The sequence below is a fragment of the Macaca fascicularis genome, chromosome 11 (assembly GCF_037993035.2).
Source record: "Macaca fascicularis isolate 582-1 chromosome 11, T2T-MFA8v1.1".
In the NCBI taxonomy this organism is placed as follows: Eukaryota; Metazoa; Chordata; class Mammalia; order Primates; family Cercopithecidae; genus Macaca; species Macaca fascicularis.
Genome location: NC_088385.1, coordinates 883,682 through 909,798, shown reverse-complemented (window position 1 = coordinate 909,798; position 26,117 = coordinate 883,682). Strand labels below are relative to the sequence as shown.

General features: G+C 55.4%; 1 protein-coding gene across 14 annotated transcripts in view; it reads right to left on the bottom strand.

Annotated features, from left to right (window-relative positions):
- IQSEC3 (IQ motif and Sec7 domain ArfGEF 3) overlaps positions 1-26,117 on the bottom strand; it is a 117,199-nt gene that overhangs the window by 37,770 nt on the left and 53,312 nt on the right. For 12 of the 14 annotated variants that reach the window (XR_012419824.1, XR_012419825.1, XR_012419826.1 and 9 more), the window contains exons 3-5: positions 18,353-18,632; positions 3,763-4,862; positions 1,860-2,021 (exon numbers count right to left, since the gene is read on the bottom strand). Coding sequence is in view for 11 of the 14 variants with exons in the window: in XM_005569704.5 (XP_005569761.3) it covers positions 1,860-2,021; positions 3,763-4,862; positions 18,353-18,632 (1,542 nt within the window). In the remaining 3 variants the exon portion in view is untranslated. The remainder of the gene's footprint in view (positions 1-1,859; positions 2,022-3,762; positions 4,863-18,352; positions 18,633-26,117) is intronic. The other 2 variants (XM_074005995.1, XM_074005996.1) reach the window with 1 other exon arrangement.

Genomic DNA, 26,117 nt, shown 5'->3' with positions numbered 1-26,117 from the left:
CAGGGAGGAGGGCGTTTAGTTTTCACTGTGCCACTCAGCACCACCTGGGCTGCAGGAAAACACTGCGTTCCCCGCACTCCAGATCAATGTGGGCCTCGCAGGTTAGAATTTAGGGCGCAGACCACATGGAGACTGGGAAAGACAGAAGGAAATGGACAACAGTCAGGGCCTGTGGGTGAAGCAGAGTCACTCCTGCCCCCAGAGCAGAGACACACAGGAGGGGTTCCTGGGGCGACGGGGCCAGCACCTCACCCTGGCTTGGGGAGGAAGGGACTGGGACAACAGCGCATGAAAGCCAGAGAGCTGAGCCGACTAGGGGACACACAAAAGGAAGGGTGTAGGTGTATCCTGGATCCCAGTATCACCTCCATGGGCCCCCACACCAGTGCTGGGGAGGGGAAGGGAAGCCTGAGGGAGAAGAGAAAGGAGGTGAGAGGGAGACACTGCCTAGCATTGGCTCTCTCTCCTCTTTGAGGCCCGCAGAGGGTCTCCACCAGCAGCTCCAGGAGGGATGATAAATTGTCAAAAGCCACCAAGAGTCGGGGCAGGAGCTCAGTTCTGCCCAACTGAGGGCCGTGCAGGGATTTCAAGGTCCCTGAGCGGATCCCAGCCCTCACTCATTGAACTCAGTCAGATCACCACCACATCAGTGGATTTAGAAACGTGACAGGGATTTCAGAGGGCAATGGGTCCAGCCCTTACAACCCAGCACCTCTCTGCAGGCAAGGAAACGCAGGCCCAGAGGACAGGGGCTTCTCCACATGGGCACACGGCACCAAGGCAGCTCCATCAATAGAAGCTAAATCTCCGAACTCCCACTCCAGGGGTGCTGACCACTGGGTGGGTGACTCCCTCAGCGTCCAAACCCTCTCTGGCAGGCCCTTGCTGCTCCAGGGGCCAGTATGAAAAGGAGAGCTCCTCCCAGGGCCTCCAGGGAGACACTTCTGCTGACCGTCCCCAAGGAGAAAGAGGAGAGATAAATGGGGGAGGGTCCCTGAAGAATGGTGACCTTCAAGAAGGAGGCCAACCTAGGGGACTAGTGGAAGCCAGAAAGAGCAGGGGGGCATGGCAGGGGCTGGAGCCGATGTCCTAGGGAAGGAGTAGCTGCAAGGCCCTGCCCCTCAGCCTCAGAGGAGCACCAGCCCTGCCCTGCCATTCTGGACAAGGTGTGAGTGTGAAGAGACTCTTGCCTGTCCACACTATCAAGGCTGAGCGGGGGCAAAGGCAGCCCCCTTGGGGTCCCCACCCTGCGACTGGACTTTAAAACCATTTTCTTTGGTTTTAAACAAACAGTTTTTCTTTGGTCATGATTTTGTTGGTTGACTTATCTTTATGGAATTGTAGTATTTTCTTGCTCTAAAACCCTCAGTCTAACCCCTTCTTCTTTCTGCCTCACATTTTTGCCTCCAGCGATATGAAAATGAACCTTGGAGAATGGGTGGGTCCTGGGGGAGGGGGGCCGAGGGGCTCTTCACCAGGCAGAGATGAACCCCGAGGGGCTCTTCACCAGGCAGAGATGAACCCCAGTGCTGACACGGGCCCCTTCCTTTTCCTGGTTTCTCCTGCCCTGGAGGGTGGCACACAGAAAGGGCTCTTTGTCTCTTTGGACCATTTCTGTATCCCTGGTGCCTCAAATGGAGCCGGGCCTGGAGCGAACTCCATCAATGACTCTGACGGCAGACAGGGCTCCGGCCCACTGGGGTGATGGGCTAAAGAGGGGATTCTGGTTCCTGTGGACAATCTGGAAGCTGGAAGCTGTTAGAACTGGAGCGAGGATTTCACCAGGGAGCTCACGGAGAGAGCCCGGGCAGGTGGGGTGTGGGAAGGAGTTGGGGGAGCCCGGAGCGCGGGATACTCACTCCAGCACGTCGCGGTTGAACTGCTTCTTGCTGTTGCCCAGGAACTCTCCAATCATCTGGCGGCTGAGGCCCTTTCGCTGGAGGAGGAAATGGGCCACACCAATGGGGGTATCAGGGATGAAGCCGCGGGAGATCAGGAACTGGATGCCCTTGTCCGGGTTTCTGGAGGTGGGGAGAGCGGGGAGAAGCAGTAGAGAGTGAGCTGAAGCCATCATGACTCTTTCCTCCCTGTCTTCCACCCATGGAAGTGCCCAGAGGTTCCTTGGAAATCCAGTTTCCCATTGGAAGCACCTCTCACCACAGCTTCCACCCACTGAATGTCCTCACACAGAGGATGGTGTGTGACCAGGAGGAGGACAGGGGAGGTCTGCAAACAAAGTGAATTCCAGAGCAGGTGGAGGAGAAGGACCCTGTCCCTGCCTCCTGGGTCTTACCCCAGGCCTGCCCTTCCCCCTACCCATATCCTGTTGTCAATATGCAGGTCCCCACCGCAGATGCCCCAACCTGGAGAGAGGGTGGGAGAAACAGAGGTGGGACCTCCGCCACACCTTCTTTCCTTTGCAAGCTTTGAAGCCATGCTCCTCCCTGAGCTGTTTCTCACAGGTCCAGGAGGAGGTAAGTGCGGAAACACAAGGTAAGCACTCAGAACCTTCCATAGCATTTCAACATTTCCGGGACAAGCAGGCATGTGGCTGTTTTTCTAGCAACTCATTTTTATTGTATTTTACAAAAGTATTAGCCCACAATGTATTTTCAGAAGGGTGTGGGGGAACAAAACTGGTCCTTCGCTATGGATAGTTTAAGAGTTACTGCCTTGGGGGAGACGAGTATCTGTGTGAGTTTTCATGTGCGTGAAGAAGTGACACTGTGGAAGTGGGGGTGGTTTAGCATCAGATCCGCCTTCCCCTAGGTCTGCCGAGTACTAGCTCTTTCATCGTGGGCAACTCGCCGTACTGGTGTGAGCCGGCTTCCTTTTCTGTAAAACAGCATGGTAGCACCTCTGTGTAGATACTGCTGGGAGGATTATAGATACTTTATGTAAGGTGAGCTATGAACAATGGCTACTTCCTCTAGAATAGAGACCGCTTGAGGCCAGCGGATGTGTCCTATTCCCCTCTGTGGTCACAGTGCCTGGCACCCGATAAATAACAGCCAAATGAATGGATGAACATGCATTAGGGCCAGAGAGAGACGCTCTTGGCTTGGGGTTATGAAGGGGCGAGTGGAGGATGGAGGCGAGTGCCTCATGGACTTGACTTTCCATGGGAGGGGCAGGTGTGCTTCCTTTCCTCTGCTTGGGACTGGCTGTATACATTCCGTGCGGGACCAGTCCGGGTCTCACTGGGGTCTCTGAGCTGTGGCAGTCGGTCATTTCTCCCCTGTTCTCTTTCTACTCTGCCTCTGCCTGCTTCACACTCTCTCTTCCTGGTAGCCCTCCCCTCTGCTGCTCTCTGCCGCATTCCTTACACGGCGCCTCCCCCACCCAGCCCCGCATTTCATCAACGCTGGGAGCTAATGCGTTTTCCCTGGCTTCATATTCCACCCGAATGATTGCTGCTTAATCCTCAAGCCGCCTGGACTGTTATTTACTTAATACTGTCTTTTCTTTTACATTCTCTTACTTTTCAAACCCTAGCTTCATCTTAAACTGTAACAGTTGTGAAAGCATGTGTTCGATGTGTTATTTTTTTCCTTTAATCTCTCTTAAAATAAACTCAGAATGATTAAAAACAAAATGCGTACTTCCTAAACATGACCCCAGGGATCAGGCAAGGCACAGATGCGCCTGGAGGGCCCTGGGATGACGTGGGCAGTCACCTGGTGCCCTGCCTGGTGGAGGGGAAGTGTCCCTCCTCCTTCCCTCCCTCCCAGCACTCCGGGCTGCGGGCCAGGGCTGACTTACATGTTGAACAGGTTGAGGCCGATGCGGTAGAGTCGCTTGCGCAGGGTGTCGGTGGAGAGCGTGGGCGACTTGCAGCTGGCGGGGTTCTCGCAGTGGTAGCGCGGCAGGCTCAGGATCATGGCCTGCAGGGCGTCCTTGGAGGCGGAGGCCGACACCTCCGAGCCTGACTTGGCGGACTTGGTGGACGTGCTGCTGCTGCTCAGCTGCTCCAAGTCGCCTGCCTCAGCCTCGGCCCCTTTCCCCACGTCTGCTGCCTCCTCCTCCTCCTCCTCCTCCTCCTCCTCCTCCTCTGCTTTGGCTGCTGTGGCTTCATCCACCGCCCCCCCAGCCCCAGCCTCTGTGCATGAGTCCTCCGCGGACGCGTCCCCCCGGCCCACTGCGGGGGCTTCCGCGGCCTCCTGCCCGGGGGTCCCGCCCTGCTCGGCCTTGCCCGCCGCGGGCTCCGCTGTGGCCTGGGCCGTCTGAGCGCCCAGGCAGTTGGCTACGGACAGAGCCGTGGCGGAGGACACGGATATGTTCTGGCTGGCGATCTGCACCGTGACGTCCCGGAAAGCCATCATGAGGGTGCCGCTGTGGCCCGGGGGCAGGCCGGGGGTCTCCGCGGCCTCATCCCCCGGCCCGGGGCCTGCGCTCTCCGGCTCCCGCATCTCGCCCTCCAGGCCTGGGGGCCCCGCGGCCGCCTGCAGGGCCTGGTGGAGCTGGTAAGCGCCGGTCTCCTGCAGGGAGCACATGGTCTTGAGGCTCCAAGTGCTGAGCGCGTCGTCGATGGACTTGGCCAGGGACTGCACCTGCTCGGTGAAGGAGTCCTCCAGCTCGGTGAGGGTGCCCGCGAAGGTGGGCGGCAGGGAGGGCGCGCGCACCAGCGGCAGCCCCATGAGGCCGTAGCCCTCCATGAGCGCTTTCTCGGCCGCCAGGCTCTCGGCCGTGGGTGCCCGCACCTTGCGCAGGGAGATCCGCCGTGGCAGGCGGCTCTCCAGAAGCGAGTTGCGGATTTTCTCAAAGTTCTTGCTGAGCTGGTATTGGCGGAAGGCGGTTTGGATGGTGCAAGCGGCGCGCCGGGACACCAGGTGACCCCCGTACTTGTGTTCTAGCATTTCAATCTGCAAGGACGAGACAGAGAGGAGGAAGGACTCAGAGGGGAAAGGTGGTCAACCCCTCTGAGGAGTGGTGGAGTCACACGGACAAACTTGGGTGGGGCCCAGGAATGGACAGTGGGGGGCTCCTGGGCAGCTCAAGTCTGAACCGCCTAGCATGTCACGGCCACATGGCAAGACTCCTAGAGGTGTAGGATGGAGGGGTCCGTTCTGGGGACTGGTAATGTCCTAAGGGCCAGGAGGGAGGTGCTGTGTATCGTGGACAGATTTTGATGCTGTGGCGGGTATTACAAAATGCTCATGGACGGGCACAGTAGCTCAGGCCTGCAGTCCCAGCATTTTGGGAGGCTAAGGAGAGAAGATTGTTTGAGCTTAGGAGTTTGAGACCAGGCTGGGCAACACAGCTAGACCTTGTCTCTCTCTAAAACAAACAAACAAACAAACATAAAATAAAATTAACTGGGTGTCCTGGTGCATGCCTGTGGTCTTCAGCTACTGGGAAGGCTGAGGTAGGAGGATTGCTTGAGCCCAAGGAGTTGGAGGTTACAGTGAGCTATGACTGTACCACAGCACTCCAGCCTGGGCAAAAAAGTGAGACTTTGTGTCTGTTTTTTTTTTAGTTCATGTTGGAGACGCACACAGAAGTATTTATGGGTAAAATGCGTGACACCTTGAATATGTGTTAAAATATTCTGTCAAAAAATGTGGAAGAGTTAGGTGACACAATATTAACATTAATAAATATTAATAAAATGGTTACAGCTGGATGATAGCTGGGGGGAGTTCATAACACTGTTGTTTCTACTTTTGTGCACACTTTAAAAATAATACACAACGAAAAACAGAAATGCTAAAAACACTCACAGTTCCTCGTGTTTCCCCACTCTTCCCCAGCAGCCACGTCTCTGTGTTGTTTTTTTTTCCCTGGGAACATCAGAAGGGTTGGGATCTGGGTTGGACCATCCGTGTGTTCCCAGGACATAGTCAGCTGCTCAGTAAATGTGGCTTTGCTAAAAAGTTGAGTCGGTGTCTCAAGAAGGGGGGTCCCTCCAGGCCACCATTACCAAGAGTTCCCCAATTTGAGTCACCTCTGTTCTTATGGTGGGAGCTGTCCAACCAGGCAGGGCCGGGTGGGGCGGGCTCGGGGGCATGGCACCTCCCCTGGGCAGATCTGATCCCAGGAAAACTTTTTTTTTTTTTTTTGAGACGGAGTCTTGCTCTGTCGCCCAAGCTGGAGTGCAGTGGCGCCATCCTGGCTCACTGCAAGCTCCGCCTCCTGGGTTCACGCCATTCTCCTGCCCCAGCCTCCTGAGTATCTGGGACTACAGGCACCCGCCACTGCGCCCGGCTCATTTTTTGTATTTTTAGTAGAGACGGGGTTTCACCATGGTCTCGATCTCCTGACCTTGTGATCCGCCCGCCTCGGCCTCCCAAAGTGCTGGGATTACAGGCGTGAGCCACCGCGCCCGGCTGATCCCAGGAAAACTTCTGTCAGGGCGCCAGTGTGCCTCCTCTCGGCTCTGTCCTCCTGTCCATGGGCTTTCTCCTCTCAGGTTGCTACGCTCTCACTTTTCCTCCCTATTGAAACTTCTCAGGAAAGGACAGGGAAGGTATGACTGAGCCACGCCCCCAGAGGCTTCTGCCTGTCAGTAAGGGACAAGGCCTGTGAGAAGGTGATGGGCTTAAATGGTGGCATCCTAGACTCTGATCAGCCGTCAGAGAAGTTTGGGAAGTGAGCGTGTTCCCGGTCCCTGAAATTATGTCCTATTCACAACCAGACATGCCAGGTACACATGGCATCCTTCCCAAACGAAGAATCGGGATGGGTGCGCTGAGATGAACGACTGAAGGCAAGAACAACGACGTCACTCCCATGTTCTCCAGGGATCGTGGGTCGGGAGGGGTACAGATAGAAAGCCCGCACTTCATCCCTCAGCACAATACTTCACCTGCTTCCTGCTCCCCTGGAGCCCCCAAAGGCTGCAGCCAGAATGAATGCCTGCCTCCCACAGCCCAGCCGTGTCCTCTGCTCCCTTCCTGCAGGGCGTGATGGGTGCCCCACTACCAGGCTAGCAGCGGTACCCTCTTAGCTCAAGAGACCTTGAGGCTACAACCCCAATCCACAAAGGCAATCCCAGGTAAAATGGGGCATCCTCAGCATCCTCAGGGCTTGTCTTCAGTGCTTCCAGCCTGGCCATTCAGTGCCTTCCCCATTCCCAAACCTGGGGACATCATTCCGTCTCCCCCAGCATCCAACTCTACCCTCGGAGACAGTTGGAACTCATGCAGATTCAGGTGTAAATTGCGACTAAGGCTTCCTATATGGCTTCTCTCAAAGCTACTTGCATTCCATAAGGGACAAGGCCCTGAGCAGGAGGAAGCTCCCAGTGCTATCACAATCCCCCTATTGGAGGGGTCTTCAAGGTGCTCTAAACCACACCAAGGGTATTCCTCATCTACTGCTGTGCAGCACATTACCACACATCCAGCCACTTGAAGCAGCGCCTGTTTATTTCTCATGTCGCTCTGTGAATCTAGTCTGGGCACGGCTCATCCGGGTTATCTGCTCAGGATCTCACCAGGCTGAAACCAAGATAGCACTCAGGGGTGCAATATCATCTAAGGTGTGGGGTCCTCCTTTGAGCTCACTCTTGTTGGCACAGTTCAGCTCCTGTAATCACAGGACTTAGGCCCTCAGTCACCAGAGGTTGCCTGCTGTCCCCTGGCACGTGGCCTTTTTCATCACCGGATAGCTCAGTCCTTCAAGGCCAACAGGACAGTGTCTGTCTGGGGCCTCAGCGTCATTTATAGGGCGGACCTGACTAGCTCAGACCCACCCTGGATGACATTTCTTTTTATTAACTCAAAAGCAACCAAATGGCAACCTAATCATCAGAGTGATGTCCCATCACATTCGCTCATCCTGCCCATACTCAACGGAAGGGGATTATAGAGGGTGTGTACACTGGTGTGAAGGGGACTTGAGGGCCATCTTAGAATTCTGCCCACGGTATGAACTGGACAGCTGCCCACTTGATCTTTACCAGGTATGACCTCAGGCGCCCATAACAGACACAGACACTTGCCTCTGAGGCATTCTGTTCCTGCCCCTGCAGAAATACTGTAGCCTGGCTCACTCTCCCTGCTGAATTTGGACACATTTCCTGAGGCCTGGAATAGGGACTTGGCTTTGGCTCAGGCAGGAAAGTCCTCCCCCAGGGGAAATGTAGAGAGGAAGGGGACTGAGCACTAAACTGGCTCCTTTTCTCTCAATCTCTGTCAACCTTACTCAAGCACCACGAGAAACCGACAGATTTCCCATTTCTTTTTTTTTTTGAGATGGAGTCCCGCTCTGTCACCCAGGCTAGAGTGCAGTGGCACAATCTCAGCTCACCATAACCTCCGCCTCCTGGGTTCAAGCGATTCTCCTGCCTCAGCCTCCAGAGTAGCTGAGATTACAGGTGTGCGCCACTGTGCCTGGCTAACTTTTGTATTTTTTTTTTAGTAGACACGGGGTTCTGCCATGCTGGCCAGGCTGGTCTTGAACTCCTGGCGCCTGGGTGATCCGCCCGCCTCGGCCTCCCAAAGTGCTGGGATTACAGGTGTGAGCCGCTGCACCCGGCCAGATTTCACATTTCTTTCTCATCTGGCCTATTTGTACTTCTAGGGAAACCCCAGGCCCAAGAACATTCTTCTGCAGCACGAGATGCTATTGGCAACACAGGGAAGGTATGAAATCCATTGCTCGAGATGCTCCCAAAACGGTGATGGGGTCCGGGCCCTTGGCATGGTGTCATCCTGCTTGAAGGCAGAAGACTAGCTGATATAACCCTAGGAGACTCCGTCTACTACTGGGCGATGTCTATACTTCACCCAAGCAGGAAAGAAAACCAGATTTTACATTCTTGAATCTGTCCCATCACATCCTCCACTAGACATCAAGCCCCACGAGGGCAGATTTTGCCCTCCATGGTCACTGCTGTCTCCTCCAACGCTTGGACAGTGCCCAGCACATAGTAGGTCTTCAATAAGTATGTATTGGACAAATTAATTCCAAAGTTATATTTGTGACTCTCAAAAACCTTCCTAATCTGACCCACAGCAGATGCTCTCCCCCTCCTGCCTCCTTTGTGTGTTCAGCTCACCCCACAGGTGCTCTTTTTACTCCTATTTCCTTCCTTCTATCTGCAGCTTTGCACCTGGCCACAGATCTTTCCAGATCTCCCCAGGCTACAACGTAACTCTGCTGACTCCACTGCCTCTGGGGCACTAGCCTATTCCCTTTATTCCTATTTTCCACTGAACCTCTAGCCTCTGCCTCACTCCAGGAGCAAATGCCAGATACTGACCCAACCCTGCCCTGAGCCCTGTGCTCTGGCTCCTGCTGCCTCCCGTCTCAGTCAAGGGCGAAAGATGTTAAACTCATCCAAGGCCCATCAGCAGGGAAGAGGCAGATCTGGGGCTTGTCACTCAGCCCAAGGGCCTCCTCAGCCTCCCTCCCCGCTCCTTACTGCAGCTCTCCCCAGTGCTTATTACTCAGTCTATCCTGGTTGTCCTGTCTCCCTACAACCCCTTAATCCTGTATTCTGGCCACAGAACCCCTACGTGCGCTGGTTACGAGTCACATGGGTGCCGCTGCCAGTCTCCACACACGTTTTAATTTTCCTCGTACACTCTGGACATTCTCCATAGCTTCTGTGTTGGACATCATCAGAGGAGCCCGTGACAGGTGATAATTAACAATGAATTAAGAGGAGAGCTGTGTCAGGCAGAGCATTCCGGGTCACTCTAAACAGGCTCCCCAGGTTGACACCTTCTCAGCCCTGTCTGCCTTCCCTCTGAGGACCCAGTGCATTCTCTTAACTTCACTCTACTTTGATGGGCCGGTGAGCCAAGTGGCAAATAAGGGGAATGGCCAGCCCCAGATCCCTGCTGATTGGCCTTGGATGAATTTAACATCTTTGACTTTCAGTTTTCACATCTATTAAGTAGGGCTTATCTTGCTGACCCTGTATCTTCTCGTGAGGATGAAATTATTTCATGTAGCACCCAGCACAGAGCAGCAGCTTACTAAGTGGTAACTGCTTCATGGTGACAGTGATAATGATGGGAACGACTCTCAAGTCTCCATTCCTAGCCTTGATCCTAGACTCACATTTCCAACAGCTTGTGGATCCTCTGTCCATCTAGACTGTTTTCCCTACCTCACCCAAACCAGCTCTTGTTGACTTCCTTATTGGCCTGACCAGCACCCAGCCTGGGAAACTCGCCTTGTCCTGGGGTTTTTGTTTGTCCTGTCCACTGTGTCTGTCAGCCGACTGTAGCTCCTGGGCCCCCACCCCTAGACCTTTTGCAATCACCCATCTTCCTTCCAGAATGTCACCACATAGGGCTCTCTGTCTTCCCACTTGGACGACGTCCGCAGCATCCTTACCATCTCTGTGTCCTTCTTACTCCCACCATCACCTCACACCGCAGAACCAGACCCAAGCTCTCAGACAGCAGCAACCTGGCTTCTCTTTGTTTGACAACCATTGCCCCAAACGGATACAAACGCTTCTTCCTGGTTTTCCAGCCCTAACAATCTGGCAGGGCCACAAAGTCCACATTGCTCAGCAGCTCCTGCCTGCTCTCCCCGGCTGCCCCCACGAGTCTTGGGCACTCATTTGCGTTCTCTCCCAGCCTGCAATGCTCTCCCCAACCTCAACTCCCAGCCTCCCCTTTCGTCCAGGTAGAAATGTCCTCTTCTTCGAGACCTATCTCAAATGTGCCTCCTCCGTGCAGCCCTCTCAATGCCCCGAACAGACGGGGTCTCCCTGCCTCGGGCCTCAACTTCTCTTTGGCACTCAGTCTTTGGCACTAATCTTTGTGGCATTTCTCCAACCCATCCTTCCCTCCCTTTCCCTCCCCCAGGCTCCAACAGAGCATAAGTTATTCACGGCATCAAATATGTCTTAGTCATCCTGTCCAGCACCCAGCACCTTAACCGGCATGGAGCAACTGCTCCCTGAGTAACACTGGAATTCAGTTCTGGGCTCACCATCATGTGTCCTAACCCATTTAACAACCAACCCCCACTGATCCCAGACTTGGGCCTGCTACACCCACAACCTGCACTGTCCCTACACCTTCCTCCCCACCCTCAATGCTCAGTGCCACCCCCTGCTCAGAGCTCTCACCGCGGACTGTCCATCCCAACCTGCACTGTCCCTACACCTTCCTCCCCACCCTCAATGCTCAGTGCCACCCCCTGCTCAGAGCTCTCACCGAGGACTGTCTATCCCAACCTGCACTGTCCCTACACCTTCCTCCCCACCCTCAATGCTCAGTGCCACCCCTGCTCAGAGCTCTCACCGCGGACTGTCCATCACAGGCAAGACAGCTGTCTCTGCATCCCTTGTGCCCAGTGCTGTGCCAGGCCTGTGGTTGAGGCTGTTTGCAGACAAGAACTAAACTGAATTCTCTCCTGTGACCCCAGGGAAATCAAAATCCGGACTCTTGTTCAGGCCTGGGCTTGGAACCCAGGACTCCCTCCTTCCTCCCACCCCCGGCATCCTGGCAGGACCTGGGGACTCATTAATGGCCTAGGTCAGCTCCATTCACGACAGCCAGGCCCTCCCATCTACCCCAGTCCCATTCTGAACCAGGGCCAGGTCAGAGAGCAGAGAGAGGTGTGGCAGGGAGGCAGCCCCAGGGAAGGAGGGGTCTCTGAGCCCGCTGGCCAGGGAGCAGCTCTGCCCACTTCCCTCTAAACCCCAGAAATCAGGAGGAATGATGGCCTCGCCTCCTCCCGAGAGAGCAATTTCTCAGCTTCTGCCAGAAGCAGCAGCGGCAGGGGCCGCGGGGGCCTCCGTCTCTCTAATGAGCCTCTCAGTGTTAATTAGAACATGCTCCCTTTTTTCAGGTTGCTGCGGCAGCTGAGCCTGAAGAGGCCGCTGAAAGATGGCGGCCAAGCCAGAGCGTGGGGAGGAAGAGCCACTAGCTGGGGGGCACAGTGCTGAGGAGCACGGGCCAGGTGTGGGGGGCTCCAAATGTGAGCGAGGGTTTGCTCCCATCCAAGACTCCCCAGTTGAGACCATGAAAGCACAGCCTGTTGTGAGCCTCCAGAACTTGGCCAGGCGAGCCCGGGTGTGAGGCTGAGGAGCAGAGAGCTTGGGGCGGCTGGCACTTTGGGGGTGTTCAGAGAGGCCCACAGGAGCCTCGGGTCTGTGCTGGGCAGGGCTGTGGCCTCCTGCAAGGCAGGGGACTCACGCCCGCTCTGTGTGCCCTCCTCCCCGCCTGCTGTCTGGAATACAGCAAGTGCTTGACACGCAGGGCATCGAGGCCTGCCTGGGAGTGGGCAGCCAGGTGGGCATGGGGGATGCGCTATGGCTCAGCTAGCAGTGACGTCACGAGACTCTCCAGTGGAGCTGCCCCAGGAGCTGGCTCTGAACCCAGGCTGGGCTGCCTGCCCTCCTCATGCTCCACAGACCCTGTGTGCCACTTCCACGGGGCCTGTTCCTCACTGTGATGCCAAGAGATGGTGGACGGTACTGGGTCAAAACCATGGGCTGTGGAGTCCGTGTCGTGGCTGCATTACTTCCTAGGGCTGTGTCCTTGGGCAAGTTACTTAACATCACTCAGCCTTAATCTTCCCATTCCAGAAATGGGACAGTAATGGTGCCAACTTCACGGGGACACTGTGCAGACCTGGGGAGGTAACACATGGCAACTGTTAGCCTGGGCCTGACACAGAGCTACAGCTCACCTGACACAGAGCTGCAGCTCAGGCAGTACCACTGGTGCTGGGCCTGTATCCGCCCGCCACCAGCCTGTGTCTGCCCGCCACCGGGTCTGCGTCCGCCCTCCACTGGCCTGTGTCCGCCCACCACTGGCCTGTGTCCGCCCGCCACCGGCCTCTGTGTCCGCCCGCCACCGGCCTCTGTGTCCGCCCATCACCGGGCCTGCGTCCGCCCGTCCGCCACCGGGGCTGTATCCACCCACCACCGGCCTGTGTCCGCCCACCACTGGGCTGTGGGCGCCCTGATGACTAGGCCTGTATCTTTTGCATCGTAGTGTCTTCGGGCCTAGCACAGGGCCTGGGACGGAGCGGCTGTGCAGTGCAGTTCCCCAAACTGAATGAACTGGGGAGAGGAACAACCCCTGGAGTGCCCCGTCCTCACCACTGTCCTCTGTAGGCCAGTGCCCCGGTGCCCTCTGTGCCCATGGTAGAAATCTCACCTTCAGCGTGGGAAGGGGCCAGGAGGCACTCTGGTACAACCCTTGGTTCACACATGAGGAAACCAAGGTGCAAAGAGGGAAAGTGACTCAGAAACAGCCACCACATCTTCTGCAGAGGTGCCCCACAGTGAGGCTGGACCCTGAGGCTTGGGGTTTGGGGATCTGTGGGGAGGGGCTGCTCTCCAGCAGAACATGGTTTCCGTCCAGGACCTGGCTCGAGGAGCAGGGTCCAGATGCTACTGACCACAGCTCCACAGCCTCCGGCGTGGACAGCCCAGGGGGCTCCGCCATTCAGACGGCCAAGCAGGGCTCCAGTCACTCCGCAACAGGATACAAACTCCCTCGAGGGCTTGGAGGAACTTCAAAATCACACCTAGGCCCTCTATGTCCTGGCCGCAGCCACCTTCCTAAAGGGCTCCCCAAAGGAACCTGCATGCTCACCCTTGGCCCGCCCTGGGTTGTATCGCCCAGGACTGCTGGCGTGGGGTGAGAGGGTCGAAGGCAGAGGGAGCAGAGGAGAAGAGCTGGCAGGAGGACCGTCTTGCTGTGTGACTTGTGACAGGTGCTGGGGAAGGGGCCAGGAAGCTGGAGCGCAGGCCTCGTTCGGTCATTCACTTGCTTGTGCCTTCATTCCTATGTTCCTTCCCTGGTGAGCATTTCCTAGGTGCCCAAGACTGTGCAAGGTGCAGGGCAGCAAAGGTGGGCAAGGACAGGGCAGTTCCCAGGGCACAGCTCCAGGAGCACCGGCTCTTCCTGTGGGCTATGCAGCACCCTGGAGGTGTCCCGGGCACCACCTGCTCAACTCCACACAGCCCTGAGAACATGGTCCACGCTGTTAAGCAGAACAGCTCCCACTCCCAGACAGCACAGAGGCGGCAACAGGCAATGGGTAAAAGCACCTGCCTCGGCTGCAACCTGAAGTACGAGCGGAAGTCTCCCAGGTGAAGCCTCCCAGGTGCAGCAGACGGGGTCAGGGACAGGCGAGGAGTGTCGCCAGGAGAGGAAACAAAAACCACACGAACGCCCAGAGGTGAGGGTGGCTTGAGAATCAGGACAGCAAATAAGAACGGCTGGAACCCCCATGGGGCTGGGACTGTGGCAGGGAGCGTGGAGAGACCTCTGTCCTGCACACCAGGAGGCGCCATCAGAGGCTCTCCCAGGGATCACCGCGGTCAGAGGTGCACTTTAGGAAGATGACTCAGCTGCATTGTGGAGGTGAGGCTGGAAGGAGCACAGCTCAAAGAAGGGGAAGCGCAGGAGGTCTCGCCAGGGGTGCAGGCAAGAGGAAGGGTGGCCTGGCCTCCTGAGGCAGGGGCAGTGGGGAAGGCAAGAGACGGTGGGATTCCGGAACTGTTAAGAGGCAGAGTCAGTGGGGCTTGGGGCTAGAGCAGAGGTGAAGGAGGGAGAAGAGCCAAGGAAAACACTCCTGGGGATCTGGACTGGCTGACACAGGAGGCTTGGCGGGTCGGCGGGCTGGGGAGCTAAGAGTGTCCAGCACTCCTCCCAGGCCATGGAACACAGGATTCGGGGTGGCTGGCGGAATCACTGGGTTGGGATACCAAGTCCTAGGTCTCAAAGAGACCTAAGGCAGTCGGTTCCGGGCCCCAGGCTGTATACCCATCCCCCTTTATGTCACTTAGTGACCATTTTCCCTTTCTCATCCTTCCAGCAGCTTCTTCGCCAGGCACTGCATTAAGCACTGAGAATATACTGAGGACCAAGTCATGCACCTGCCTTCAGGAGGGGGTCAAGCAAACAGGAAATGCTGACACAGGGCTGAAGGGCTATGACAGGGGACACCTGGGTACTGTGGGATCACTGAGAGGGGCAGCCAGTGCAGGCTTGGGAGGCAGGGAAAGCTGCCTGAGAGGAGGAAGAGGTACCTAAAGCAAGTCCTAAAGCAAGAGAAGGCTAAGTGCAGGGGTGTGGAAGCTTCAGAGATTGAGGCCCAGGAAAGAGCCTGTGAAGTCCCAGAGATAGGAGGCAGCGGAGGCCAGAGAAGTCAAGCAACTTGCTCAAGGCCATACAGCTCATGGCAGAAGAGAGAGGAGTAGAGTTCAGTCTCCTATAAATGGTGCCATGTTTCCAAGAACCTTGCTCTAGCCTCCTCAAGCCTTACTTGTCCCCTTCCCCCAACCCCCAGCCTACACTTGGTCTAAAGGGATACACAGGTCAGGGGAACCAAGCTATTCTCCCAGGCTGGACTCATTCAGCAGAGGGCCCCGCTGCACCCACTGCCACTCCTCACCTCACCTGACTCAATCTGGCCAACATACAGAAGCCATCTATTAGAATTATGCCCCCATAGAAAAAGCCCACAGTACCAACCAGAATCCCGCACCAACCCCGATACAGCACCCAGTCAGTCAAAACCAAACTAACTCACCTGCCCAAACCAATACACACGTTTTTTCTGGTGTTATTGACTGGACACTCCTTAAGTGGAACTGTAATCTCTTTTGGGGGCAGGCACGAGCATTATTTTTTGTTTCTTGGTACCCCATTCCCTTGTTGCTTTGCACAGCATCATTATTTTTAAAAAATACTCACCCAGCCCAGGCGCAGTGGCTCACGCCTGTAATCCCAGCACTTTGGGAGGCCGAGGCGGGTGGATCACCTGAGGTCAGGAGTTCGAGACCAGCCTGGCCAGCATGGAGAGACTCCGTCTCTACTAAAAATACAAAACTAGCTGGGTGTGGTGGTGGATGCCTGTAATCCCAGCTACTCGGGAGGCTGAGGCAGGAGAACTGCTTAAACGCGGGAGGGGGAGATTGCAGTGAGCCGAGATTGTGCCACTGCACTCCAGCCTGGGCAACAAGAGCAAAACTCCATCTCAAAACAAAACAAACAAACAAAAGCCTCACCCAGTGAGCTCTTACTGTGCCCAGCACACTCTGCTGGATGCTGGGGAGGTGTCAAAACGGATAAGAGATGGTCTTTGACCTCAAGAAGCAGAGGACCCTCATCTGGCCAAGTGGCCCCCAGATCACACTATACGTCACAGATGGATGGTTACCCAGCCCCGCCTGGGCACTCCCAGAGACAGAGAACTCCCTACCTCACAGGCAGGGCATTCCACATTTTTAACAGTTTATTTGTTAATTAAGTTAAAATCTCCGCCTCCTATAGCCTTCATACACTGGTGCCACTGTTTTTGGCTGGAATGATAGAAAATGCATCAAATCATTTTTCACATGCAGCCCTTCTATATCTAAAACTTGTTTTCCTGTCTGCGATCTCTCCACATAATCCCAGCCCATCCTCCTGCTCATCATGAACCTCAGGGTTCTTGTTTCCTCCCTTAAATGCAGCCTCCAGCACCAAGCGCGGATCTCAAGGGTCCTGACCATCAGCGACGCGGGGCTGCCGCGGGTGCAGCACTCCCTTCTGCCGGGCAGTGTGGGCCTCCTGTGAAGTGTGAAACGGGCCCTCCCTGCTCCGGCAGCTGCTTCCCCTGCTCCTGATTGAGCTTCCAGGCACCTGAAACCCTAAGGTCTGTCTCTCAGGCTGGAGCCTGAATGTCTTATACGTTCTTATATGTGCTATGGGCTTTCCGAAGCTAGGAGCAGAATTTTAGATTTTTCCACATTTCATCTGACTTTTTTTTTTTTCATTAAAACCATCTTTCTGTCCTGATGAGATGTTTTTCATTTTGTTTTGTTTTTTTGAGACAGGGTCTCGCTCTGTCACCAGGCTGGAGTGCTGTGGTGCAATCTCAGCTCACTGCAACCTCCTCCTCCCGGATTCAAGCAATTCTTCTGCCTCAGCCTCCCGAGTAACTGGGATTACAGGTGCCCTCCACCATGCCTGGCTAATGTTTGTATTTTTAGTAGAGACGGGGTTTCACCATGTCGGTCAGGCTGGTCTCAAACTCCTGACCTCGTGATCCCCCCGCCTCGGCCTCCCAAAGTGCTGGGATTACAGGTGTGAGCCACCACGCCCGGCCCCTGATGAGGTTTTTACAAAGTCTGTGATGCTATCGCCAAGGTATCAGCTGTTCTCTTTCAGCCTTATGTCATCAGCAGCCAGGTGAATGTAACTTGTGTGCCTCAATTTGCTGCCCTGTCTAATGGTCGACCTGGACAGCACTTCCACTTAACTCTCTGGGATTTTTTTTGATGGACATTTTTTGGATAATTTGGTTTGAGAACAATCCCGCCTACTACATTGTTAGTAATCCACGCATTCCTAGCATGTGCACATAGATATCTTGGGGGATTTGGTCAAACCCTTACTGATGTGCTGCCTACAGCTGGCCTGAGCCAGGACATGAGCTTGGCATCGATGCTAAGAGAGGAAGCAGGTTAGTTTGGCTTGACTCAGTCTTAGTGGAGACTAAGCTTCCTTTCTGAAGATACCTTGCCTATTGGGTTGAAGCACTGTTCTTTAGAACCTTCACATTTTGGGGCAGAAGGGGCCTTGGAAATGATTCAAAGTTAATTCCAATTTTGCAGATGATGAAATCAATGCCCAGAGGGCTTAACTGGCACTCCCAAAGCCACTGGGTTCATCAGGAGGAAGAGCAAGGATTGGATCCCACGTCTACATCTCCAAGTTCAAAGCCCTTTCTTTAACAGTATCATGCCATCATACCTTTCTCGCAGTGCGCGCGCGCGCACACACACACACACACACACACACCCCTTCCATCAAGACTCTTGTCTGCCAAGGCAAATTGAGGCATTATCTTTTTGGGGGGTTCAATGGGGGCCCCACAATTGGCCACTTTCTCTTCCTGAATGGAAGATGGAGGCCCAGGCCCCTCCATGGAATTTGTTCTCCAATAGGGGAGCTTTGGACTCCCCCAGTCTGGATGGATCTTGGGAATCCTGTCTGCTTCCAGGAGACCTTTGTCTTTGTGCCTCGTGTGTGCCTGTGGGGGCCTGGCATCGACTCCCTGGGTGGGCATGGAAACTGGACTATGGCCTCTCAGTAGCAGGTGGAGGTGGGGACTTCCCAGAGAACAATGGGCTCCTCGCCTAGTGGTCTGTGGGGCAGGGGAGGCTTACTGAGCACTGTTCAAGGAGCAGAGCCCCTGGACATGCTGCCCAAGGGCCTGGCATTGCGAGGGTATGAGTCCTGCCATGGTAGAAGGCAGAGGCCTGTGGCTGGTCCAGGGAAGGGCAAACTAGGTCTTTCAATGCAGGAGAACTGTGGCAAAAGAGGTGTGCCTGTAGCAGAGGAGGCCCAGCAGGGACATCCCTGGTACCCTCGACAGCCCCCAAAGACAGGGCCCCTTCACCACCCTCCCCGCCCCCCTGGGAGGCCCTGGGTACCTGTTTATTCTTTAGGTCAAGGGAGAGTTCGTAATCGGAGGCGGCAGGGGTGTGGGAGCACAGCGCGGTCGCCAGGGCAGGCTGCTGCCGGCCGGGAGAGGCCATGTGCTGGGGGCCAGCCCTTGGGGAGGCAGCCCCTGCCCCCGGCCGCTCCTCCTCCTCCTGCAGCTCCTGGGCTTGAGCCTTCGGGGCATGGGCACTGGGTCTGCCGGCTGCCACCGCCGCCGCTGCCACCACGGAGTCCTCCATGCCCCCACTGGCCTGGGCGCAGGAGCCATCACTGTGAACAAAAGGCAACGGTGCTCGGTTGGGGGAGAGGGGGACAGGGTGCATGTGGATGTGGGGGTCGGGGAGAGAAGCTAGGCACTTGGCCTGGCCTTTGCTGTGGCAAGGACTGGAGGGGATGTCTTTCAGTCTCCTCTAGGGAGGGGCTATCACGGCAGGGACGAGCCCTGGGCAAGGAGAAGAACCCGAACCTGGGGAGGCATCTCAGACAGAGGGAGGGGGCAGCTATGGCCAGGGCTCAGGAACCTCTGCTTAGAAGCAGTACAGCAGAGCAGTGCGTCTGGGCTTTGCCTCTTATTAGCTGTGTGACCCTGAGCAGGTCACTCAGCCTCTTTGCACCTGTTCCTCCATCCATAAAATGGGCACAGTAACAGTACCTACCTCACAGGGATACTGGAAGGCTGACGTTACTTACAACTCTTGAAGCTGTGCCTGGCGCATGGTGACTGCTACACGTGTTACCTATTGTAATTATCGGATCGGTGGCCTGGCTCCTTGGGCACAGGCTCAGGTGGCTGTGGAAGCTGATCCACACTAAGCTCATCTTCAGACTGACCAAGCGAGTCTGGAGGAGGGAAGGTGCCCGGCCTGGCTTGGGCATAAGCCTTTCCAGGGGGGTGGGCTCCAGGTGTGGGGACTGGGGCTTCCTGCTCTGCTCCTCCCTGACCCCTCCTCTGTTCCTCTGGAGCCGCAGCAGGCTGAGCCGCGGCTGCAGCCCTCCCGCCTACTCTGAGAAGACACCTTGCTGCCTGGAGCAGACACGGTCCAGCCTGCTCTGTGGAGCTGGTTCTCTCAGGCTGCTTCCTTCCCCACTAGCCTCCAAGTTCTGCCCCTCCCCTGAGGCCCAGTGCTCAGCCACCGCCTCTAGGAGGCCTTCCTGGATGACTGCAGCTTTCATTGCTCTGTCCCCTGGAACACTAGGAGCTGTCCTCAGAGAGTCACTGTCTATTTTCCAGAGGAGGAGAGTCATCGTGGTCAACAACATGGGCTCAAATCCAAGCTCTACCACCGTGTGGCTTTGGGCAACTGGCTTTTCCTCTGAGTCCTGGTACCCTTGTCTGTATAATGGAGGTCCGTTCCTACCTTAGGGGGTTACGGTGAGGAAGGAAGGAGGCAGCAGAGGTCAGGTGCTTAGCACAGAGTATGTGCTCAGTAAATAAACTCTTTTTCTTGTTGTTGTTTTTGAGATGGAGTTTTGCTCTTGTTGGCCAAGCTGGAGTGCAATGGTGAGATCTTGGCTCACCGCAACCTCCTCCTCCTCCTGGATTCAAGAGATTCTCCTGCCTCTGCCTCCCGAGTAGCTGGGATTACAGGCATGCACCACCACGCCCAGCTAATTTTTTTGTATTTTTAGCAGAGACGAGGTTTCACCATGTGGGCCAGGCTGGTCTCGAACTCCTGACCTCAGGTGATCCACCCACCTCGGCCTCCCAAAGTGCTAGGATTACAGGCGTGAGCCACGGTGCCTGGCCCAGTAAATAAACTCTTATTTCCCCACCTATCCCTTCCTAGAAGCCAGGGCCTATGTGTTATTTGATTATGTCCCCCAGCCCCTTCATGCCGGGCAAATGCTGAGTGCTTGGTCAACACTCGTTGTTGATGGTGGATTGAGCAGAAGCCAGGGGCGGCGGGGATGGCCTCTCCAGTGGACAGTGACAGGAAGTCAGGACTGGAAGGGACCTCAAGGTCATCTAATGCAGCCTCCCACCCTCCCCACTTTTACAAATGAGGAACGGGGCCCAGGGTGGTGGGCGGCCCTGGTGCAGGAGAGCTGCAGCCTACGGGGCCCAGGGTGGTGGGCAGCCCTGGTGCAGGAGAGCTGCAGCCTACGGGGCCCAGGGTGGTGGGCGGCCCTGGTGCAGGAGAGCTGCAGCCTACGGGGCCCAGGGTGGTGGGCGGCCCTGGTGCAGGAGAGCTGCAGCCTACGGGGCCCAGGGTGGTGGGCGGCCCTGGTGCAGGAGAGCTGCAGCCTACGGGGCCCAGGGTGGTGGGCGGCCCTGGTGCGGGAGAGCTGCAGCCTACGGGGCCCAGGGTGGTGGGCGGCCCTGGTGCAGGAGAGCTGCAGCCTACGGACTTGTCTTCCAAGGCTTTGCCGCCATGAAAGACGGGCCCAGTCACACCAGCGGAGGGACCTCTTCCCGCGGCTTCCACCGGACCTCAGGGTGCAGAGAGGGGCTCCTCTCGGTGCTTCCTCCCGGCCAAGGGTGGGGTGGAGAATCTCCCTTCTCTCAATCTCCATCTGTCCTCCCAGCACTCCCCGCACCTCTGACAGGTAAAGGAGTGCTCGCTGGCTGGCCCTGGCCATGGGAAATCTTCACTGCTGCTGCCTGTTTCTATGTTCACCATTTCTTCTGTGGCCACCAATCAAGCTGCATGGCTCAGTGTAGCTCCAGATAGCTTTTTAAAAAGTATTACTTATTTATTTTTGAGCCAGGGTCTCACTCCGTCACCCAGGCTGGACTGCAGTGGCTCAACCATGGCTCACTGCAGCCTCAACCTCCTGGGCTCAGGCGATCCTCCCACCTCAGCCTACTGAGAACCTGGGACTACAGGCACCACCATACCGGGCTAATTTTTAAAATTTTTTTGTAGAGACAGGGTCCCATTATGTTACCCAGTCTAGTCTTGAACTCCTGGGCTCAAATGATTGTCCCGTCTCAGCCTCCCAAAGTGCTGGGATTGCAGGCATGAGCCAGCGTGCCCAACCTCTAGACATCTTTGATATGTTTTTCACTAGTGTCACTGGGAAGTTCTTTTTTTTTTTTTTTGAGACAGAGTCTCGCTCTGTCGCCCAGGCTGGAGTGCAGTGGCCGGATCTCAGCTCACTGCAAGCTCCGCCTCCCGGGTTTACGCCATTCTCCTGCCTCAGCCTCCTGAGTAGCTGGGACTACAGGCGCCTGCCACCTCGCCCGGCTAGTTTTTTTTTTTTGTATTTTTTTAGTAGAGACGGGGTTTCACCATGTTAGCCAGGATGGTCTCGATCTCGTGACTTCGTGATCCACCCGTCTCGGTCTCCCCAAGTGCTGGGATTACAGGCTTGAGCCACCGCACCCGGCCGGGAAGTTCTTTTTAAGCTCTAACTTCAATCCCTCTTGCTGTATTACCTGCCATCTCTTCCCCAGAGCACGTGGAAAGAGCCGCTTCCCACCACAGCACAGCCTTGTCCAGGGCCGGCAGGCAGCCTACAGGTGTACTCATCTTTCCTCCAGATTGTCCTTGGCACTGATGCCCAGGATCTCTCTACCCTAAAGGGTTTTCAAGACTCTTTAGGGAACTGGTGGCTACTCAAGGGTCTAGACGCCTTTAATACCAGCCCTTGGCTTTCTTTGATTGCTGGAATGTGCTTGGCAAGAGGTGCTGGGGTGCCGACGTCCCCTGATGGCAGCACTTGGCCAATGACAATGGGGCTGCTGTGTAAATATTCCAGCTTCCCTGTCCCTTGCACGGGACAGCTCTAAGGCACACCCTATACCATCTCCCTGAGTCCCCAGTGGGATCGAGCCCCAGTGGCCCAAAGCAGTAACTTGATCATTAATGAACCCGGCCATGGCTTCATTCGCTGCTGCGTTTCATTTCTCCACTCCTCTACAGCCCCTTCCTGGGGTCACCTTGTCCCAAATACACTACTTGTGTTAAAACAAATTTTAAAAAATAGCCTTGTTGTGGGCCTTCGTTCACGGGCCACCCCTCTCACACACACACTCTCTCTCTCTCACATACACTCATGTACACACACACACTCCCACACACAATGCCTCCAACTAGCTCTGTGGCTTTGGGCAATTTATGTCCTCCTGCTGGGCCAGTTTCCTCGTCTGGCCCATGGAGGCAGCTTGCTCTTCTCTAGGGGCCTTCCCTGCTTGGACGCTCTAGGAGCTTGAATCCCAGTGCAGACGCCAGCCCACCAAGGCCCTCTGGCCCCAAGGTTCCAGGCTCTCTGGCTGGTGGACCCAGCTCCACCTTGTCCATCTCTGTGCTCGGGGACCTGAGGGACTGGGGCCCTCTCAGGTACATGATGAAAAAGTGTTGGAAAGGGAACCCCTATCCTTGCCTTCCTTCCATAGACTTACCTATAAGACCATGTGGTGGAAGGGGGTCACAAAACCCCTGGACTGTTCGCAATGCAGCAGTGTTGAAGATTACACAGTGGAGGGCAAAGAACATACATGGCTTTGGTGTCAGGGAGACCTGGGTTAGAATCCTGGCTCTGCTATTACTGTGTGTCTTGGGCAAGTTACTCAACCTCTTTGTGGCTCTGTCTCCTCATCTGTGAAACGGACACATCCTAATAACAACTTTTCAACGTTGCTGTCAGGAAAAAAATAAAGCATACGCAGCACCTAGGACAGCGCCTGGAACACAGTAGTCCTTAATACAGGGTGACGGCGATGGTGGCTGTTTTCTGAGCCAGAATCACATGGCATGGAGTCCCAAAGGAACCCCCAGAAAAATAACATGAAGAATTCTGTAGGGGGTGGTGTTCTCAACGTTTAGCCCCCTTGTCAACCTTCACGGAACTGAAAATGTAGGGTTTTTCCACTATTCCCCATGGCCTTCCCCAGCCTCCCAGATGGACAGGCCTTCTGGAGGCTTCCTCCCACCCTGTTCCAGCCACTGGAGCAGCAAACAGTGAAAGGGCCATGACCTTGGGTGTCACCAACACATGGGACCCACGGTGTGGGGATTCCTGGGTGGGCATCTGTCAGTCTGGATCTGAGCTTTGGCGCTTTTCCAGGGCACAGCAGAGCCCTGAGTCCTTACACCCTCTCTTTGGTGGCTGAGTATCAAGAGCAGGTCCTCAGCCTCTGCTTTTCTCTTTGCATTTCATCTATAGAAAGGCTGGGATAGAAGTTGGAATCTTCACCTTGGGCTATTTAACTTGAAGGCCATCTACTTCAATCCAGCCTCTTACGGAACTGGAAGCCCATTGCTCTGGCTCCCAGAACACCTCTCCTCTCCTTCCAAGACACAGGCTGAGTCTCTCCGGCTTCCACAGTCTGCAGCTGCCCTCGCTAGTGGGCAGATTTCGGGCAGCCTGGCCCTTCGACAGGAATTACGTGGATGGGATTCTCTCTGGGACCTGAACATTTTCTTCTAAGGCCTTTCCCAGAGCACTGGAGGGGGATCCTGGGGCTCTCCACTCTCTTAGGCTCCTCATCCTGCTGCAGAAACATTCCTTGAGTGGCAGTGCACTAGCCGGGAGAAAATGTGAGGTCACTGCTGGTCTATGAGTGACGCTGGTCACAGGATCACTCCCTGGGTTGGGGCACCCCTTTGAGAAGCCAAAAGTAGAATGTGGGTGGCACCAAGAGGGATCCTGAGAAAGCTTTGATGTGTTCACATGACGTTAGGCTGATACACACAGTGCATCAAGAGTCATTCCACGCATGAGAGCAGGATTTGAGTATGGGAAGTGAACCTCTCTGAAAATTAGGGAAACAGGGCCATCGCTCATTCTCAGAGGAATATCACATGTGCCCAAGAGCAGAATGACCTGTGCATTGGAACAGAACAACGTCACACTCGAGGGCTGCTCAGGTGGGAAGCTGGCTTATGCTTAGGGGATGCCAGACACCTGCTGCACATGCCTGGTCCTGGCACACAGATGATGCCCTGGGGTTCCAGTGGCCACCCCAGTCTGTCTATCCTGAGCTGATTTCTGAAACGACAGATGCTTTAATGCCAACCCTCTGCCCAAACCCACCAGTGACTCCACAATCCTGGCGGGATAAAGTCCATTCACAATCTTACTCCAATCTCCCTTTCTACCCTCATCCCCGCCGAGTGACCTGTCCACTCTGTCCACACTGACACTCTCGCCAGATCTGCTAAACCCCCTCATGCCACCATCCTGCTTTGGTTTCCTTCTGCTGGGAATGCCTTCCATCCACTCCCTTCTCTGCCTCGTCCCCTCTTTCAGGGATTGCTACTTCCCCAGGAGGAGTCAGTCCCACCCTCCTCTATGCGCTAACAATTCTTGGCACTTGCCTCTATTTCAGCAATGACCACTTTGTGCTTTAGTTATTCACTGATGTGTCTCTCTCCTCCACCAGACCGTGCCATGTACACCTTTTTATCACAGGTACTTATCAGAGGCGGTTGGCTCATAAGATGTGTGTAATAAATGTTAAATGGGTGGATGGATGGATGGATGGATTGATGGGTATTATTTATTCTCCACTACTTTTCCAAGGGCAGAAATGCTGCACTGGGCTTGGTGATGCACCACCCAGACCCTCCTCCGAGGGAGGACTTCTCGCTCAGCTGCTGGGAGCACTGTTGGAGAATGCCTTTAGCTGTTAGCCCCATCAGCCCCGTCAAAGACTGGCTCAGCTACTGAGAGCTACCTGGCCCAAAGTCACATCCTTCCAAGGGCTGTCCACATCCAGGCACCAATTGCAGTGGGGCTATAAAGGCTCCCTATTCTTACCCAACTTGGGCTGAGGTTGATGGGCCACATAGGATTGGCCGAGGCTGCTGTGGGGCTTTGGCGGTAGACTTTGACCCATGCTGTGTCCCTCCCCTCCCTTCCATGGGTATTGATCCCCGGTGCATCCCCCAGTAAAAAGTCAACATTCCGAACTCGAGTCTGCTTCTCAAGAACTGAATCCCCCTTGGAGCCTCAGCCTTTCTCTCTCCTTCTTTCTCTTGGTGGCCAGGATTACCCTGGTCTCTCTGCCCCCAGACCTATGGAACTTTTTTGGGTTCCAGATACCTTTGCTAAGGGCTCAGGGCTCTCTTCCTAGAAAAATGCACATGATTTCACACATGCCAAATTTTACCTTCATGTCAGAGCCTTTACAGACTCTATAGGCCCCAGGCTAAGTACATTATTATGGAGAGAAAATCATGGAGTATTTTCCATATGCTGAGAAGTGTGCCACGGGACATAGGCAGCTCTCTGGTCATACAGATAAAATATTTCAGGGCTTTTCAGAGCCTGGTCATCTTCATCCTGGGCACTGATGGAATTCCTTATGCAAACGGACGAGAGCCTGAGCAGAGTAAAGCCCCAGGCTCTGCAACTACTAGCTAGGAGATCTTGAGTACCACACCCAACTTTTCTGGACCACGGTTTTCTCATCAGCAAAACGGGGATGCCAATACCTCCTTTCCAGGATGGTGATGAAGATGAAATGAACCCGTATCCACCACCATGGGAAATACAACTTTCCACCCAGGAATGGTGAGAAGGGAGAACACCTGCAGTGCCCCCAGCGTTTGTGCTCACACAGCTCCTGCCAGGGAGCTGACTCTCCGTAGTGAGTGTCCTCTCTGGGCTCCCGGGCAGGCCCTGGCAGCCACACTGCCCACTGCCAGGAGCTAAGGGGACAGGAGCAACTAAAGGGCTATGTGAGAGCCAGGAGAGGACAGGGGAGGAGCAAGGTGCTGACCGAGGCCCAGCACTCTCCTACCAGAGGGGCTGGACTGAGGAGCTACCCGCAGGCTCGGCCCTGAGGGAATCTGCTGTCCACGGTGG